General features: G+C 32.8%; 2 protein-coding genes across 2 annotated transcripts in view; one reads left to right on the top strand and one right to left on the bottom strand.

Annotated features, from left to right (window-relative positions):
- Positions 1-19,395, bottom strand: part of LOC134278748 (mucin-2-like) — a 207,945-nt gene that overhangs the window by 169,975 nt on the left and 18,575 nt on the right. Inside the window, exon 7 of the mRNA XM_062761037.1 lies at positions 14,515-14,691. Coding sequence (XP_062617021.1) covers positions 14,515-14,691 — 177 coding nt within the window. The remainder of the gene's footprint in view (positions 1-14,514; positions 14,692-19,395) is intronic.
- Positions 3,508-6,861, top strand: LOC134278735 (uncharacterized). The gene is made up of 2 exons (XM_062761025.1): positions 3,508-3,931; positions 6,100-6,861. The coding sequence occupies exons 1-2, from the start codon at positions 3,508-3,510 to the stop codon at positions 6,828-6,830; spliced, it is 1,155 nt and encodes a 384-aa protein (XP_062617009.1). The 3' UTR covers positions 6,831-6,861.

Genomic DNA, 19,395 nt, shown 5'->3' with positions numbered 1-19,395 from the left:
GGTTATGATTAAAGGTCGCTATACAATGGAAATATAATTTGTTGTAGTTTTAAATTTTTCTATTCAATTTTTCTAAAGTAATTACTGCATTAATAGGCATAAATAGGTTACATTCTCTAAAAAAAAAACTTCTGATATATTGCGGCTTAAATATAATGCTAAAAATGTTATTAAGGATGTATTCTTATGATAACCGAAAAAAAACGTGCATTAAACTTTTCACATGCTTATATTTTTCTAAAAGTTAATATCCATGGAATTATTTAAAGACAAGAAAAGTATATCGTAGTGCTCATCTAAGAGAGATTAACCCTTTGAACATAGGCCAAAAAAGAGCTATGGAAATTACATTAATAGTGCTATTAGACAATAAAAATCTCCATAAACGTTTTAACTATAATCAATCTAAACTTAATTTTGCTTAAATTCACTTGAAAGTATTGTAACGGTAATTTTTTAAGCAAAATATGAGCAAATGAATGCCATTTAAATAAATTGTGCCCAAAAATGATGTTCACAAGAGTCAAAATTAGGCATATTTTTCCCTATAAAATTGTTTGAAAAATCAAAGAAAAACATATTTCTAAAATTGAACTTTTTAAGAAAATTGTTGTACAGTTTCTTTAGGTGTTATCGCTCCTTTTCTGCACATGCCTATGAAAAGTACGGGTTAGTGCATATGTAAGAAAATTTTCATATTTTTTATATCACCAACACCTTTTTCTTTTTAGCATATAATGAAAATAAATCAAGGCATTTAGGCGTGAAAAATATGTGTTTCTATTTATCAAATATTCAAAATAAGTGTGAAAATTTCAGGTAATAATTCCAATCTTGTTAAGAAAAGCTTTTTATGAGCAAAAAGTAATCAATTTACCCAAAAACTTCATAATATTTTGTTAGACATCCTCTCTTTCTTTTGCCCTTGGAGTTCCGGATTGAGGCCTGGTCTGTGGTGTTGGATGGTAGCTTCCCTGGGATTAGTCATCCAGTCCCACTTTCTGAATCTAATTTGTATGATTTTCTCCATCTGATTTTAGTGGTTCTAAAACCCTGCTCTCTTCTAAAATTCTTCATTTATGATTCTTGTTACAACAAGACTTACCTACAGTAAAAAAGAAAAAAATAGATCATAATTACTGATATAATCATTGTTAAAAAAGTGTAAAATTATTATTTTGTTTAGCTGACTTTGTTTTATGAACCCAAGCCTGTAGTTAAGAATCAAATAATTTCTATTTTATGTTCTATGATGTTTCAGAAATAATCCATTCCCTAACTCGCATAGGCCGCAATTGAATGAAGTGACCTAGTTTCTCATCGAATGTGAAAAGCTAAAAATTATAGATGCTTTCTAATTATTTTTGTACGGTATGTCTATAAATTTGGGAAAGATATTCTGCATTTACACCATGTACAATATCAAAAGAAATTCATCATATACTACGAGCTAAAGTTGCAATAAAAAAAAAATACAAATGCTGTTGTCTGCACAAATCTGAAGACCCCTTAGGCCTTACGTTCCGTAAATGTATGAAATAAGGTTTATTTTTAAAATTTTCATATGTGTAATTTATTGTGGCTGTCAGAATATGTTTAATTGTTTGGTTAATTTTACAATACTTTTTTATCTGTAAATCATGTATATAAAGCCCCCCCCCTTTTTTCTGTTATCCGTTTTTATCAGGTTCATCTAATTTCACCAAAGCGCTGTTTTTGTCTCAGCCAATCAGATTGCCGCGCAAGGCATCCTATTTATATTATTCTCTGTGTATCTCGGAGTGCTGCCGAGAAAATTTTGGTGGACAAGAAAGCAATTGTTTCCTAATAATCATCAATTTGATCGCTTCTGTACCCGGCAGTCGTTTTGTGCAAGATCCATTACTTCGATCTGTACACCTGTGCACCTTGCAGGTCAGTATTTTCGTATTTTATAATCAAGACTTTCGCTTCCCTACTTGTAAGACATTTGAACAAAATGGCGGATCGGAAGGAACCCCTCTTCAAATGTCTCAGAAACTTTATTATTTTCAACCCCGATTGTTTCAATCTACGCCTCGACAATGGATATTTTCAAGTGTCTTTTTGGCTAGGGGTGGCCTCATTATTAGAAGACTCAGCTCCGAACGACAATTCATATCATTTCCTGTAAGACTGGTTCTAGCATTTATACAGATTGGCGGAAGCGACTTGCCTTGCAGCACTCCGAGAATTCTAAAGCTAGTCAAAGACTTTATTGCATATGCGCAACGGTGACGGTTTTCAAACAAGTCATAATTGGCCAAATTCTCAGGCGGGACCCTCAACGCCCGATTGTTTTACATACAAACTAGGAGCTTGCATCAGCCAGTGACAGTCTGCCTAACATCTCCTTCTGGTAACACCGTGGATTTTGGCTTCAATGGACTTTTTGGCAGTGGATGGTGTTCATATTAGTGCAAACCTCAATGGAAAATATACCCGGAAGCAACCTACCATCCTGCACTTTTTTTTGAAATATTTAGGTGGGGTTTTTCCTGTTTATATTGCACTCTAACTTGATCTCTAACCTCACAGTTAAGATGTAATTCATGCATAAAAAAATAAATAAATAAGTAATATTCCTTCTTAAAAGTACCCCTTACTCATACATGTATTTGTTGTGATACTGTGATATGATCTCAATACAATTAAATTTTTGTGTCGTCGGAGCATATGATATATATATATTGCCTAACACCTCAACAATGTTTTGCTTGTATTAAGTGCTTCCTTTATGTTTTTATTGTGGCAGTATTTATTGTTTTGTTTATACTCGATTCATGCAAGTTGGTGCTTGATTCACCATTACAATCTGGGAGTTTGTACTCGCCTTACTATGTTATTCAATGGCCACATTTAGCTTACTGGTGAGTATGTGCTCACTTTATTTGTTGAGTTTATGTTCAATTATGCATGTATGTGCTTGTTTTGCTATAATCATTTTTGCGAGTTGGTGCTCGCCTTCAATTGTGAGTCTGTACTCACTTTATCTGATGCGTTTGTGCTCAATTATGCAAGTATGTGCTTGCTTTCATATGAAAACTATGCGAGTTTGTGCTCGCCTTTCATTGTGAGTTTGTGCTCACTTTATCTGATGAGTTTGTGCTCAATTATGCAAGTATGTGCTTGCTTTGATATGACATCTATGCGAGTTTGTGCTCGCCTTCCATTGTGAGTTTGTGCTCACTTTATCTGATGAGTTTGTGCTCAATTATGCAAGTATGTGCTTGCTTGGCTATAACATATTTGCGAGTTTGTACTCGCTGATCTATGTGTTAAGTTGTACCCTCATTTAAAAAAGAATTATGTATATATATAATATAAAATAAAAAATGCAAATACAAATTAAAATATGATAATAATAATAATAGTAATGGTAATAATTAAAAGAATCCTTCTTTTAATGGGTACAACATTTAATCTATTTTCTGCTTGTGAAAATCTATTCATTTGTCTTTCTATGGCTACATTCTGTCTTTTCAGACAATGCCGCCTAAACGGAGAAAGTCACCAACAAAACAGCCTGAGGGCCCAGCTCCACAGCCTTCCAAGCAAAGAAAGAGGTCATCTACCTCTGCGCCACCCACCCAGATGGCTATTGATTATGATCTGCTTGCAGATGCCGTTTTGAAAAAACAAAGAACCTTAGACACCCCAGCTTTACCGGCAGTAAATTCGGATATCTCTAATTCCGTCCCATCTTCCACTCTCAATGACCGAGTCAGTACAGATTCCAATCGGCATCAAGTACCCAACCATACTGCGCAAATCCTGGTATCTGCCGACATCCATAATGAAAACAGTAATTCAGCCTCCCAAACGCATGAAACCATTGAGGCCTCCCCACTATCAGCAGCTGACCCCGCAGACAATTTTAACATTCCAGCAGTCCTGAACACTTTATTTGGAGGTGAGTCAGCAGTCAACAATGCGCCCCAGCCTTAAAATTTTTCAAACAATATTCCTCTGGGGGCCACTGTTTCAAACAGATTAAAACAGAAAATTTGGGATAATACTTATTTTGACCTCAGATTGCTGCTTCCTAATCAACAGGAAGATAATTTCTCAGTCTCAGTAGAAAGGGGGGCAATCAATTTCCAACAAGGCAAATTTCAAAAATTTCCAATTTCTATTAACCAATGGACATCTGCCTTTCTGATTTTTTCATCTATATATGTCCAAAAGACACCTTCAGATGCAGCCCACCTCTTCAAATACATACATATGATTCGCGAAATGTGTTTCACAAGCAAGAATGATTCCTGGCGCCACTATGATGAAGACTTTCGAAAATTGCGTCAGTCTTCCCCTTTGGCTTGGCAACAACCCCTACCCGAGCTTGTGTTGAGAGCAAATCTCCAACCTAGTAAATTCCGTCCCTCAAACCAGCCCTTTCTTGCCAGAAATAGATTCAATAACTCTGCAAACCAAAAAATCAAGTTCTGCTACTCATATAACCAGGGTCAAACATGTAGAACAGACCCATGTCCCTACAGACATATTTGTCAGTACTGCAAAGAGCAACACCCAGAGTTAAATGCCCCAAACTCCCCTCAAGTGATGAAAGACTGTTGTCTAAAACTCCCAACCCCAGTAAGACCAGAAATTCTTAAAACTTTTTTGGAAGGATACAATTCCTCCCTTTCAGAATTAATTTTATCAGGCTTTACAACTGGTTTTAGATTAGGCTGTTTAGGTACACCTACATCTCAATCGTCTTCAAATCATGGATCCACTAACAAACATCCTCAAGTTGTCCTTAACAAAATTCTGAAAGAACAAAAATTGGGCAGGATATCAGAGCCCTCCCCTTTTCCTCAATTTGAAAATTTGGTAATCTCTCCTCTAGGCGTTGTTCCTAAAAAAGTGGAAGGTCAATTTCGTCTCATCCATGACCTTTCCTTTCCGGAAAATAATTCGGTTAACTCACAAATCCCTCCAGAGAATAGTCAGGTTTCTTATGACTCCATAGACAATATAATTTCACTAGTGAGACAATTTGGCTCTGCAGCCCTAATGGCTAAATGTGATATTGAAGATGGTTTTCGCAATATCCCAATCCATCCGGAAGATTACCATTTACTGGTATTTAAATGGGAAAATTTCTTTTACTATGACAAATGCCTCCCTATGGGAGCAAGTAGTTCCTGTAAAATTTTTGAAATGCTTAGCACTGCATTACAGTGGATCATGCTCAACAAATTCTCAGCAAAAGGTATGTCCCATATGATTGATGATTTTTTCTTCATAGGTCCCCCAGCATCTGGTAGCTGCCTAACAGATTTGAACAATTTTATATCCCTTTGTGACAAAATTGGAATCCCTTTAAACCCCAACAAAACCTGTCTCCCTAACACAAACATCATCATATATGGTATTGAGGTGGATTCCATAGCTATGGAATGTCGTTTACCAGTTGACAAAATATCAAAAATCGAAACTCAGTTATCCAGTTTTTCCATGCGGAAAAAGATCACTCTCCGTGAACTACAATCCCTCATTGGGTTGCTAAATTTTGCTTGCTCAGTGATATCCCCAGGGCGTGCTTTTTTGCGTAGGCTTATTGACATGTCCTGTAAAGTCTCGAATCCTAGACATTTTATACGCCTTACATGTGAAGCCCGAGCTGATATACAATGCTGGTTGCAGTTCATTTCACACTTTAACGGCAAGTCAGTTTTTCTCAATGATGTTTTGTCCTCTTCTGACCACCTCACCCTTTACACTGATGCTGCATCTACTCAAGGTTTTGCTGCCATTTTAGGAGCAGTTTGGTTTGCAGCCAAATGGCCTGATGAATTCAAACAATTGCACATTACAATCTTAGAACTTTTTCCAATTGTACTGGCTATGGAGATGTGGGGTTCCCAATTTCAAAACCATAAGATTTTGTTTCTTACTGACAATGAAGCAGTGGTTGCCATTATCAACAAAACTTCAAGCAAAGACAAGACTGTTATGAAGTTAGTCAGGCGTCTAGTGCTTATTTGCTTACAGAATAACATTCTCTTTAAAGCTAAACATGTCCCAGGTAAAGAAAACGTTATAGCTGACAAATTGTCTCGCCTTGAATTTCAGGAAACCTTTACCCTGGCACCATGGCTCAACAGACAACCAGTGCAAATCCCACCTCACCTCCTCCACATCTAAGCACCACTGCTATTTCGCTGCTGCATTCCTCCTTGGCTTTGTCAACTAAGACTTCCTACAAGCACAGCTGGTTCCTTTTTCTTCAGTTTTGTGATCAGAAGAATTTAAACAAAGAATTACCTGTATCTGTAATAACCCTCTGTAATTTTATTGCACATCTTTTCGAACAGAACTACAGTCATTTTTCCATTACATCAATGGTATCTGCTATTAGTTTTGTTCACAAAGTCTTAAATTTACCTGATCATTCCCAAAATTTCTTAGTGCAAAAAATTCTTCATGGTGCAAGCAAGATTGCAAGAACGCCAGATTACAGACTCCCGATTACAACTTCAATCCTAGTTAAACTAGTAAATGCTTTGCCTTTTACAGTTCCCAATTTTTATCACAGAATTCTTCTTCATTGCATTTTCACCGTAGCATTTCATGGGGTTTTCAGATTAGGTGAATTGATTGCAAAAACACCATCACATAAATCTTGCATTATTCAAAGACAAGACATCAGTATACAGGGCAATTCAAAAGTTGAAATCATTTTAAGATATTCAAAGACAATGCAAACTGCACGCCCCATTACCATATATCTTTCCAAGGCAACCCCTCAAGAGATATGTCCAGTACAGTCCCTTCAAATGTATCTGTCCTATCACAAGCACTAATCGGGACCGTTGTTTCAGTTCCACTCAGGTTCTGCAGTAACTCATAACTTTGTTACAAATAATCTCCAAAAGACAGTATCTTTCATAGGTCTTAATTCAAATGTTTATAAAGGACACAGATTTCGAATAGGTGCAGCCACGGAAGCAGCAAAAAGAGGTCTCTCTCAAACTCAAATCCAAAAGCTAGGCAGATGGAAATCAGATGCCGTTCAAAAATACATTCGCATTAATTCCCTGCACAATTAGATTCCACCTTTCTGTCAAATTTTTCAATGACTGCTGACTTACCATCTCAAATTTTACATTTATTGTCTAGCCGAAGTTAAGTGACATTTAAATTAGCAGGTTCAGAATTTGTCTGCCTGCTGACAGTGGATTTTTGTATTAAGTTTTAACAGGGTCAGAATTTGTCTGCCTGTTATTTTGTCTGTATTGTATGATTTTTAACAGGGTCAGAATTTGTCCGCCTGTTACCATATAGTATTGTTTTGTTTTTAACAGGGTCAGAATTTGTCTGCCTGTTACCTTATATTATACTATTGTTTTAATTTTAACAGGGTCAGAATTTGTCTGCCTGTTACCTTTTTTCTGCGTTATATATTTCTGACAAAGTCAGATTTTGTGTGCTTGTTAGCTATGCCCTCAAAATTTAGGTATCTGCAATAGGGGTAGATTTGTATACATTTTTGTTTTTGTACATAGTTTTCATCTTAAATCTTATGCATCTTAGAAGTTATCCATCCGTTCCATCTACATTCATAGATTCCCCTAAATTTTTTTGGCCTGTAATGTTTGTACATGTATTAAGTCTAATTTCAAAGCATTCACAATTTGTCTGCCCAATCGTTTTTCAAATGTTTACTGGTTTTATGTACCTGAAGGCCATGATAAATGTAGTAACATGTGTCTATTAAGACTATCATAGGTTGGGGCAGTGAAGCCCTTCATTTGCTTTTTCCCCAGATCCTTTTATTGTAAATAGTATATTGGTTATATGTACCATGTTTCATTATTTTAGTATCAACTATGTCTGTACAAATTTAACATGTTTATCATATTAGAGGGTTACCAAGGCAACATTTTGAGTGGTTCTTCAACCCTTTGGGTTGATGGCGCTTTTTATGCACCACTTTTGTTTCCAATAAAGTTTGATGTTGTACTTTACCACATTATCACATCTCTGTGTTGTAACAATATGGTGGCTGGGAGACCACTGTTTTTTAATCATTTATGGAACTGCATTTCTAGTCAAACTTTCCATGATTCTGGTACATGTATGTCTCCCAGCCTAATTCTTTTATAATTGTTTTATGGATTTCATTTTCTCGTCATTTAAATAAATGACAAATTCTTTACATTTAACATCTCTTCTGTTTTGATTTTCGGAAACAAACTGAGGTGCTATGTTGCCTTGGTCTGCCAATAAGGTTTTAACATAAAAGGTGTTTATGCTATGTTTCAGTTTGCGATGTGACAGTATATTAGGTATTTTGAAACTTTTGTATAATGGATAAACATTGCTATTTTCAATAAGTTTGAAAGCATTGTAAACCTACATTTTCGATTTTCCGCTGCTACTGGAACGTCCTCAACACACTTCGCGAACGGCGCTCTTGACTAACATGCTCCCAGCAGCACACAATATTGAATAAACCTTGAATCAACATTTTTAATGTTAATTAAACATTAATTTTATGTTAGATTTAGAAATTTTGTAATAACGTTGAAGTCTTAACATTGAATCAACTTTGATAATCAACGTTGATTATATGTTGAAACACAATTGTTTCAATGTTGTTTTTCTCATATTTTTTCCGTGATGTTTGGGGTTGTTATTACTTACTCAAAGGTTCAATCGTTTTACTGCAGAGTTACTAAAATGCTTTCTTAATTGTTTAAGGGATGGCGACCTTCAAAGTACTTTAAATTAAATTACAAAATCTGAATACTAATCATGGTTTTCATAATCAGATGCCTTACTGAGACTTCTGAGTAGTCTATTTGATGAGATTTAACATATGATGGAAACTTTCTACTTCTTTTGCCATTTCTTTGTAAATGTTTATATTTAACAATAAAACATTTACATCTAACATCAAAAATCTTATCAATTGAAAAAGTCGGATCTTTTTAAGGACATTTTTAAAAATGACTTATTGTTTTGAGTACTTGAGTACAGTTTTTTTTATTAGTATGACATTTTTTCACTTGAAGAAATATTTAGAAGAAAAATAACACCTCATCACAGATATATTTTTTCTCTGACTCAGAAAGCATCGCTCCATGATGTTTTCTAACATGGTTTAAATAGGTATTATAGTAAGTATTATTGTCATATGACATTATATATTGAACTTAATTTTGTGATAAAAAAAACATTACTCCTTTATGCTCTCTGTGTTAAATTTCTTCATATTATGATCTGCTCATTAAAATCATTTCTGAAAAAATAAGCAGCGCTTCATACTTCAAACTATTTTCCATGTGGCTCTAATGTTATTTTTGTTTTTGAAAATCAATATTACAAATTTAAAATTTTCTAAGGTGAAACTCATAGCAGAGGGTCGGGACCCCTTAAAGGAAAACATACGGTATATCAATACATGTATATGAAAAGAAATAGTTAATATTTCATATCCTATCAATTGTGTTAAAATAATTTTCACCAAAATACATTTTATAAATTAACCATGTCACATAGCCCAATTACAAACGTTTTATATTTTCACATGTGGTCATGGAATAGTACAGAACATGAAACCATTCCAAGGTACAGTAAGATGCAAATCTTATATACGGTACCACGTTTGATGCACCAGTTATGCATGTCGACAAATTATGTCTCCTCAATGATACTCTGACATGCCGAAATGTTTTCTTTAAAAAGTATTTTTTTAATGAAATCTTCATGTTAGAATCCTGAGGGTTGTGTTGATCTCCTGATTATAGTATTCTCAAATGAATTATGTTGGTCTTCTGAGTGTAGAAAGTTCGGTGGTGCAGCTTTAGTTTATTAATTACCCCTATAATGTACAATGAAATTGGCGTCAGTTGAAATCCGAAACATCCATAATCAAGATCAATTAAGATAGATAACAAATCGAGTTTTAATTTTAAAAACCTAACCACAGCTGCATATATAAAATCTTTAAAATTCTTAAAACTTACCAGTAACTGTCATGCTGTCGTTTTTAATATTTTGTGGATGTTCTGCTGCGTATGCTACTTTAAAATCCGTACATTGGCAAATTTGTACTGAATTCATATTTATCATTAATGTGTAAAAATTTCTATATATTTACCAACCATATTTTTTTCTTAGTTATAATAGTTAGTAATGATGTACGGTAGTGTGACTTTTTCAAGTCAGACCTTTCTATGGTTCGACAGTGTCATAGTCCGATTATTTATCAGCTAAAAATAGGATTGGACCGGTCAGCCAAGATCCGACGTCGAGTCAATGTTGGCAATTCAACTCAGTTGTAATTCAATTTTGATTCAACGTTACATTTTAACGTTGAAAAGTCAACGTTGAAACAGTTATGTATCAAGATTTACCAACGTCTAAACCCAACTTCAACGATTATTCAACAATTAAACAACGTTGTGTCCTTGCTGGGTTTGGGGAGCGCTTTCGAGAATGTTCCTCTAGGCCTAATTGTAATATCGGCAACTTTTTAAATATTTTAAAATTTCCGTCGGTTGCTCTTTAAACTGAGTGCCATCCGGCATTCCTGTTGTTTTGAGAGGGGTGATCCCATCTTCTTCCCCTCTCGATCATGTTGATTTCAGTTTTTAGGCTTATGTCGTAAATATCGTAACTTTGAAAACGCCTTAGTCATTAATGCAACAAAGAAAGAATTTGTTTTATAAATATAGTTAAACATGTAAATAATAAAAACTTTAAAAATTTGTTTGAAAATTGTTATCAGTTTGAATTTTATGACATGTTTACGAACGAAGATTATTTGGGGTAAAAGGATCAGAAGAATACATCCTTAAGCGTCACACAAACAACGCAGAAACAACGAGTATTGAAACAAGCAAATATCTACATGATTGACAGATAATGGTACTCATATAAAAGATATAAATATTTAACAGATTGACAGCGACGTTGAGACTTTGTCTTATGCGTGTGTAAAAGGAAGCGAGAAAACGACGAAACAACGGGGTTTAGAAAGCGGGTCTTCTTAATCTATGATCCCGTGCTCAACCTTTCAAAGTTCGCTTTCTGACTGACACACGCGGACGCAGTTATGATAAGGCTGTCCGAAGACTTATAATGTCTTAAGAATATACATTTTATTTTGAGCTAGATTTCAATTTCAATATGTGATCCTTGTTTGAAATTGCAGTCAACTTGAGATAACAGTTTAATTAGGTATTATATTACAGCATTTCTGTGATGACAGATGACTGTGTCGATCACGTGACGGACATTTTTGATATTCTTAAATATTGCACAAAAATCGCTTCGGCACAAGTGCAAAACAATATTATTGTGCAAAGTCTGTCAAATAGATCAATTCATTGTGATCCCTGGTACATAAAAAATGCTGGGGGCAAGTTTAATTTTTACATCTTAAGAAAGTATTTTTCGATTAATCAAAATTACTATCGTAAGAAGGGGTATTTTCCACTCTTTATCGCGATTTATACAAAAACGGATAAACTACATACGATCCCCCAGCAAAATCCAGTTAGAAGACGTACTTCTCTTTTAGATTCACGCAGAATATCTTCATTTTATCCTTGTCTTTCACTTGTGCCAGTCCAATATAAACACGATTCATCAATTCTAACTCTGTCTACGGAAGTGTAAGGGGAGCGTTTCAAACATAATTTTTTGCTATTGCTTGAATATGTGCATATCGGACAAGCAAAAGGAATAAAGATGTTTAAATATCAAATGTTAAACATTATAACAGCACACACGAGCTTAAAAACAACCCATTCTCTTGAATTAAAAACAAGTCCCAGTAATAGTCCTACATGCCGTGTAATAATTATGACACCTTCCCCGTCATGTCAGCTCAAGTATGCAGTGACTTGACGTCATATTCTATTATGACGTCATATATAGGTTGTCCAGAGAAGTTACAACAGTTTGAACAGTTTGATATTTTACGGGCAGCCTTATCCTAGATGCGGATTGTTGTTTGAAATTCACAGATGGCAATATACAGTTAAAGTGCATCATTGAGGTAGTCAGCAAGATTCCAGTTCCCCAAGAGCAAGTCTATTTCTGAGGCGCTTGCGCCGAGAGAAATAGGATTGCTCGAGGGGAACTGGAATCTTGCTGACTCCCGAAATGATATACCTCAACTGTTGTATTATACCGATACAAACAAGACATTTGAAAAAGCTATATTCAGTTTGTTGTAAGTTGTAAAAAATGCTAAGTGTTCCGAATTGGTGTGTATCAGTTCATAAAAAACGTACTTTTTGCAGGGAATCAGTCTGTTTTGCAAGGAATTCGTTAATTCACGGAGATTTTAAGGAAATCGGCAAAATATATTGATTTACTTATATATAGTGGAAAATCAGTAGAGGTAAAATAAATGTTAAAAAAACTACATCCCCAACTATTAATCCATCAACATTTCTTTTAAGAATAGTGAAAAGATTCATAAGTAAAACATTTTAATAAATTTATAAGTTGTTCAGTAAAACCGTCTAACTATTTGAAATAATTCTTTTAAAAATGACTTTAAACACATTTTTCAATGTATATAGATTTTAAAAAATGAAAGAAAAATATGTACTTTGACTTGTTTGTAAAACCAGTATCAATCACATATCATATGGCCCTGAAATTGATAAAGATTCCAATGAATTTCATTTTTTTATCTGACCGTTTTTTCCCCTCAGAATTTACCAATCTGTTTCTCTGTCACAAAAACGTTATCCTTGGTCATAACGTTTGAATGAGAAGAAAAAGAGCTGATATTCATAGGTACATTATATGTGACCAGACCTTTCTAAATCTAATATGATTTTTGACTCCTTGACCTTTAAGTTTTTACTTTCTTTTCAAAAAATTAATATTTCATTAAATTTATCATAACTTTTGAAAAAAGAAGATATATTAATTTCATACCATACATGTGTTAAACCCGTGAAAAAAATTATTCTACATATACATAATGATTTTTACCCTTTAGCATAGACTTTTGAAGTTTTGACCTACTTTACAAGATATTTTCTTTCCTTATAACCTTTTTATTTTAGAAGAAACAGGGTTTGGGTACTTGACATGCGAATTTCCTGTTAAAAGATGTTTTCGAATATTCTTAGATTTTAGGCACCTTTATCTTCATTTTTGATCTAACTTTCAAACAACTTTAATTTTAGTGATTACTTTTGAATGACATGTTATAGGGCCTATATATTTGACAACTCTTTCTGCATTACACCAAAATAGGAGAACAGCAAGTCTTTTATTTGGCTTGTTTTGAACATATTTGAATTAAATTATTAATTCTAAGATATACTTAAATATGACGATAACAATTGCTGAAAAGCTCACCTCATTGCGTGCATTGTTTTTCATTAAAACGCAGTGTTTGCTATTTTACTTGATAACTCTTTTACAAAATTTGCATTAAGGATAAAAGCAACAAATATGTTTTCTTATCTTCGACACAGAAAAGTAACACTGGTATTTTTCAAATATTTCTTTCAAGTTAAAAATTATCACTATGCAGATGCATAAATATGATGTACAAATATCCGAGGATTGATCCAAAATTTCGTGGAATTTCTTCATACTTTATTTATTTATTTGCAAAAGAATAAAGAAAATAAATGTACTTGCTGAATTTTTCAAATAAATAATATCTTCAACATTTTTCATAGTAACACTTCAACAGTTGCAATGAAAAAGGATATTAAAAAATGCTTTGGAAAATTTTAATCGTTCATTGCCATTTCAATGCTTAATCTAAAAGCAAGGAACAATTGCTAGACCTATTATAAACCTTCGTGTGAGAAACTTTCAAATTTTACTGGATATTAAGTTTTAAGTTTATTAATTAATTATTTGCCGTTCATCATACCATTAATAGACAACGTAGAGATTCAGTCACATGATAAACACATATTACGCGTAAACGCATATACTACTGATCTGATGCTGAGTGCATTGCGGAGGAATTGTTGCTACCCATTTTTGATCGACTTAGGTCAGTCGCTGCCGAAATTCGAGCTCACGACCTCCCGATCACGAAAGCGAGCGCTTTAATTGAGAAAGAAATTCTACTGAATTTGGAGCAACCCAGGTTCACTTTTGAAAAAAAAATGTCCTTAGAAACTTTCCAGCAAGAGACTTCGTTCGTATTTAAAACTTTTTAAACAGTACATTAAACTGCAAATATACATTTTGCACTTTTCATCAAATTATGTGGCTTGGTCGTACATTAAGCTGTATAGGTAAAGATTACTTCACAATTAAATTAGAAACCTTATTTAACACAGAATCATGTATGTGGATTTTGAAAAGAAACAAATTGTTTGTGTTATTTATTCTTAAAGGTATTTGAAATCCAATGCCTTTATTGATATTTTAGTAATAACACAGAGTAAAACAAACCACAAGAATTATAAAGGAAATTCTAAAATAAAAAAAAATAATTATAGGATGCTTTCCCAATATGTGTAAAATGAAATAAGTGAATATTACCTGCAGATGTTGCTGTATCTCTTGTTGATAAAGAATCCAGCCTAGTTGCAGTTTCTCCTTCCGTTTCTACAACGGGTATATCAGAAGCTGATGTCAACTGTATAGCTGAATTTGTTTCAAGGATTGTCGATTGTTCTCTTGAGACTAAAGATGTTGTCGTACCTTGCTGTTCCTTGTCTAAATAATGACAATCAGTTCAGGATTACTATACCCATTTTCACTTACAGAAACTGTTGAACGCTACTTTTATAATAATATTTTTTTCATAAAAAGAAAAGAAAGAACTGCCAACGACAGAATTGTTCTCCTGTAGACCTACAAGTCAATTTTCAAAAAGTAAACATATTCGATTAATTTTTGATATTTTTTATATATAATTTTATGGATTGTCATAAAACATTACTTATTTGGGAAAAAAAAAGGATAATTCAAACATTTTGGTAAAACTTGTGTTTTACACTATGAAAATCAACGGAAAACGGAAAATATTTTTAAAATGACACCCCCCCCCCCGTGTCACAAAAATTCCTTTTTACAGGTCATTTGGAATATAATTTCACAAATTCATACCAAAGCTTTTTGTGTGACACGGAGGGGGGGGGTCATATGTTTATTGACAAAAACGATAAAAATGCTTATATTCCACCAATTTCAAAGCGATTTACATCTGAAACATTATATTTTATTGATATATTTATGTGTCTAAATCGTAAGAAAAGATATAAAGAACACTTAATTTTTTCCAAGACTATTTCAAAATATGGTGATGCTTGAAACTCTGATTTTAGTGGAAAATATCGTCTACCCCCCTTTTTTCAAGAGCTGCAATTATGGATAATTTACTGTTTAGCGCTGGTATTAAGACAATTTATTAATTACCATTGAACTGTTCTTTGTATTAAACAAAGCTTTTATGGCCAAATTGCTATTTATATTGAATTAAATGGTTCCAAAATGTAGGCGAGAATCGAGAGTTAGCGTGCGTATTTCTTCATATTTTAGTAATCACATCTTTTTGAATTCTTTATAATTAAATGTGAAAAACGTCATAAAATTAGACTTCAAAAGTATTTTTAAGGAAATCATTGTCTTTCGAAACAAAGGAAAACCAATAACTCTAAAGTTGAGAAAATGTGACTGTGACATGTCCTGTTCTGTTTGATTTTCCAATTCCAATTTTATTGCAGTTTGGAAAAATGCCTGGTATTTCTCGGGTTTATTAACATGTTTTCTTTAGCACGGTTTTTTTTTTCTTCTGCGAATCTTTTTTTTTTATGCAAAAGAACTCATGATAATATTACATTATTTTTTTCAATACCCGAATTTATTGTTTATTTGGTTATTTTAAAATAATCAAACAAATACTTAGAAAGTCGTGACGATCATGATAATTGACGATCATACATTTACACGTTGTATAACGATATAATATATAATGATAATGTTGATGACGAATATGACTGATGATGATATAATTTCACACATATAATGTTGATGTTAATGATTATGTTTGTTGACTTTTTATGGTCATGATGATAAATAATGATGATTTTAATTTTTTTTTATATTTTGTAAGGATAATACAACGTGTATTATAAGCAATATAAGTATTTAAGCATTCTATAGTATTCGAATCATTAGTAATCATGAGTAATAAAAGTGTAGACCAAAGAATAAACATTCAGTGGTGTTTTTTAGAAACTACAGTTATGTGTAAAAAAAAAAAAGAAAAATGAAAACTTTTGAAAAAATCTTTTCCTAGAATTCGGAATGGTTTGTCGTTGATAAGTATGTATTGAAATAAGGTCTAAAAAAAATTTAAAGCTTTAGGAATTTGAGGTAAAATTGATAGTTTTTTTTTAGCATTGCGTCCAGAAGAAAATGATCTTGATATGGAAATGCCTGAAAATAAATATATACAACATTAGCATGTCATCATATTTGTGTATGTATACTGAGTTAAAACATAAAAGTTCAATTAACATTTTAACCTTTGACGGAAGCTCTGCTTTCATAAAGATTTTTTTTAAGTTGCAAACCAGTCCTTATAAATAAGTTAAGCATAGGTTTATATTGTAATTAACAAGTCATACTTTTTGGAAACATAACAGTAAAAACTAGTGTGTCTCAGCTTGAAGTTGAGAAAACATAAAATATCATATTTTATCAATTACCAAAAGCTATTAAATGCTGATTTTTCTTATCTTTTAATATTTTGTTTTGTCTACAATGATGCGCAATTGAGCACATTGCTTTATAATTCACATTTGCACTAAATATTGATGCAGTTATAATTTCAGTGTCTTTTAGAAGAAAAACCTTTAGATACTTACACTTAGAGAGTTTATCATTGATAGATGTAAGCTCTCTCTCTAAGGTTTGCATTTTCTTTGCTTGGTTTTTTACAAGTTGAATTATTTAATTAAAAGATAATTGACAAGTTGAACAATTGGAACAATAAATGGATTCCTATTTGTCATTCGCCAAAATCTCTCCATTGTTATATAATTTCAACTCTTTTAAATAAATAATGACAATTTTTCATTAACATTGTAAGGGATACATGTATGTGGTGGCAATTATTTCTTTTTTTCAATTTGGAGCTTGGTCACACATTTTCAGAATTAGTTTGATTGAGTTACATGACATGTAAATATTGAAACATTCAAGGCGTAAGAATAATAATTAAAACTTAGGTACTGTAACGTATTTACAATTAATCAAAGGAGATCGTACCTGGTCATTTCCAGGGTTTGGGTTGTTCAACATTAAATGATTGAAAATAATTGGTATAATCTTTTTGGACTGCAGAAATATACAAATATGTCCTAACATGATCTAGGTAAACAATAATTACCAGTAAGTCTCAATAATAATCGGAGGCAATCTACAATTAAATGGTGAGTCAAAACCTTATATACACTGAAATAATATGCCCAGTCGCCCTCGGACTTGAGCATTATACTGTAGGATATATCACTAAGGACGGACAGTAGATGTGATAGCCCTTCAACCACTACACCCATTGTAAGATGCCTTATTCAGGACGGACAATGTGTACAGCGGCCTGGACGGACTAGAAAGCCAACCAACTATGGCAAGCCTCTATATTGGAGAACATCCTAGTGTGTGGTAGGCCTTAATTAGGTTGACCCTCCAAATTCACTCTCTAGCTGTCAAACAGGCGAGGAATATAACATGTATTATTCTTAGATTTTAGAACCTTTATTTTCATGTTTGATCTTCTAATTTAAAAAAAAAATCATTTAAGTGAATACCTTTGATGACAGGTTGATGACAGATGATAGGACTTACATATTTGACATCTCTCCCTGTATTACATCGAAAGAGGAGAGCTGTTAAATTGGCTTCTTTTGGACATATTTAATTTTAATCTTATTTTTTAGATGTACTTAAATATGAAAAGCATTTGATGAAAAAATCATTTCAGTGCGTGCATTGCTAATTGCTTTTTCATTGAAACGCAATGTTTGCTATTTTACCTAATAACTCTCTTACAAATTTTGAATTAAGTATAGATACCACAAATATGTTTTCTTACCTTCGACATAGAAAAGTTACGCTGGTATTTTTCAAATATATCTTTCAAGTTAAAAATAAACACTATGTAAATGTATAAATATGAGGTACAAATATGCGAAGGTTGATCAAAAAAGTTAGTGGAATTCCAACATATTTTATTTATTTATTTGCAAAAGTGAAAAAAATAAAGATGAAAATATATATAAATTTCTTGAAAATTCCAAATAAAAAAAATTCCTTACAATTTTTCATGGTAACACTTTGACAGCTGCAATAAAAAAGGATATCAAAAATGCGTTGGAAAAATTTAATCGTTCATTTTAATTTTAATCCTAAATCTAAAAGCGAGGAACAATTGCTAAACCTATTATAAACCTTCGTGTGAGAAATTTTCAAATTTTACTGGATATTTATTTTGTAGTTTATTAATTGACGATTTGTCGTTAATCATGTCAATGTCAAAATTCAGTCATATTATAAACGTATATTACGCATAAACGCATATACTACTGATCTGATACAGACAGGCAAAGGGACTTGTTTTCCAGTGGGGTAAAAAATTAAGGAAAGTAAATCTCCCATGGAGTAGGTTAACTGTGAACTCCTTCTGAAATATGTTTTTCTTCACTGAAAAATAAAGCTTTAATGGCCAAGGACCATTGACATACTGTGTTTAACAATACAATTAAAATCTGAACATCAATGGAAAGCTTAAGATTGAATTCTAGAAATAACTTTAACAGAAGGAATGTAAGTACGAGAGGATACAAATTCTTTTTTGAGGAAAGAATGGGGAAAATACACAATTCTCTGGTATGTTTAAGTAGATATTTACAAGATGGTGACGTTACAAACCCAACTCGACGTTACCTCAAAATCTCCCTAGAATTTTTTTAAACTGTCCATATTAAGAATGCTCGTATGGCCTTTATTGTCATCAGAACATGAAGAAATTTTCCTTTATTGATATAATGTAGCTCATTTTTATACATATGTCAATTGATTGCTTTCAAACAATTAAGATAAAATTTTAAATAGAAATTCTGCGAACTTTTGGATCAACCCACATACCATTTTTTTCAAAATGTCCTAAAACACTTTGCAGCAAAAAACTTTATTCATAATTAAAAATGTTTAAAAGGCATACTAAAGTACAAAGTCACATTTTGCTCTTTTAACCAAAATGTGGCATGTCAGGACATTAAGCTGCATAACTAAAGAATACTTCACAAATGAGAGAGACACCTAATTAAGGACAAAGACATGTACCAGGATTTTGAAAGAAAAAAATATTATTTATTCTTAAACGAATTCGAAACCCCCTTCCTTTATTGATAT

Source organism: Saccostrea cucullata, unplaced genomic scaffold (genome assembly GCF_032062105.1).
Source record: "Saccostrea cucullata isolate Sc308-1 unplaced genomic scaffold, CSIRO_AGI_Scuc_v1 ctg440, whole genome shotgun sequence".
NCBI classification, from domain to species: domain Eukaryota; kingdom Metazoa; phylum Mollusca; class Bivalvia; order Ostreida; family Ostreidae; genus Saccostrea; species Saccostrea cuccullata.
Note: the sequence above shows the minus strand (reverse complement) of the source record. Positions and strands in the feature narration are given on the sequence as shown.

What these genes read in the sequence shown, in the direction of transcription:
- LOC134278735 (XM_062761025.1), top strand. Translation starts at nt 3,508, where the DNA reads ATGCCGCCTAAACGGAGAAAGTCACCAACAAAACAGCCTGAGGGCCCA. An exon ending in CCTGAACACTTTATTTGGAG is followed by an intron (nt 3,932 to 6,099) that starts GTGAGTCAGCAG and finishes CTTGAATTTCAG; the next exon opens with GAAACCTTTACCCTGGCACC.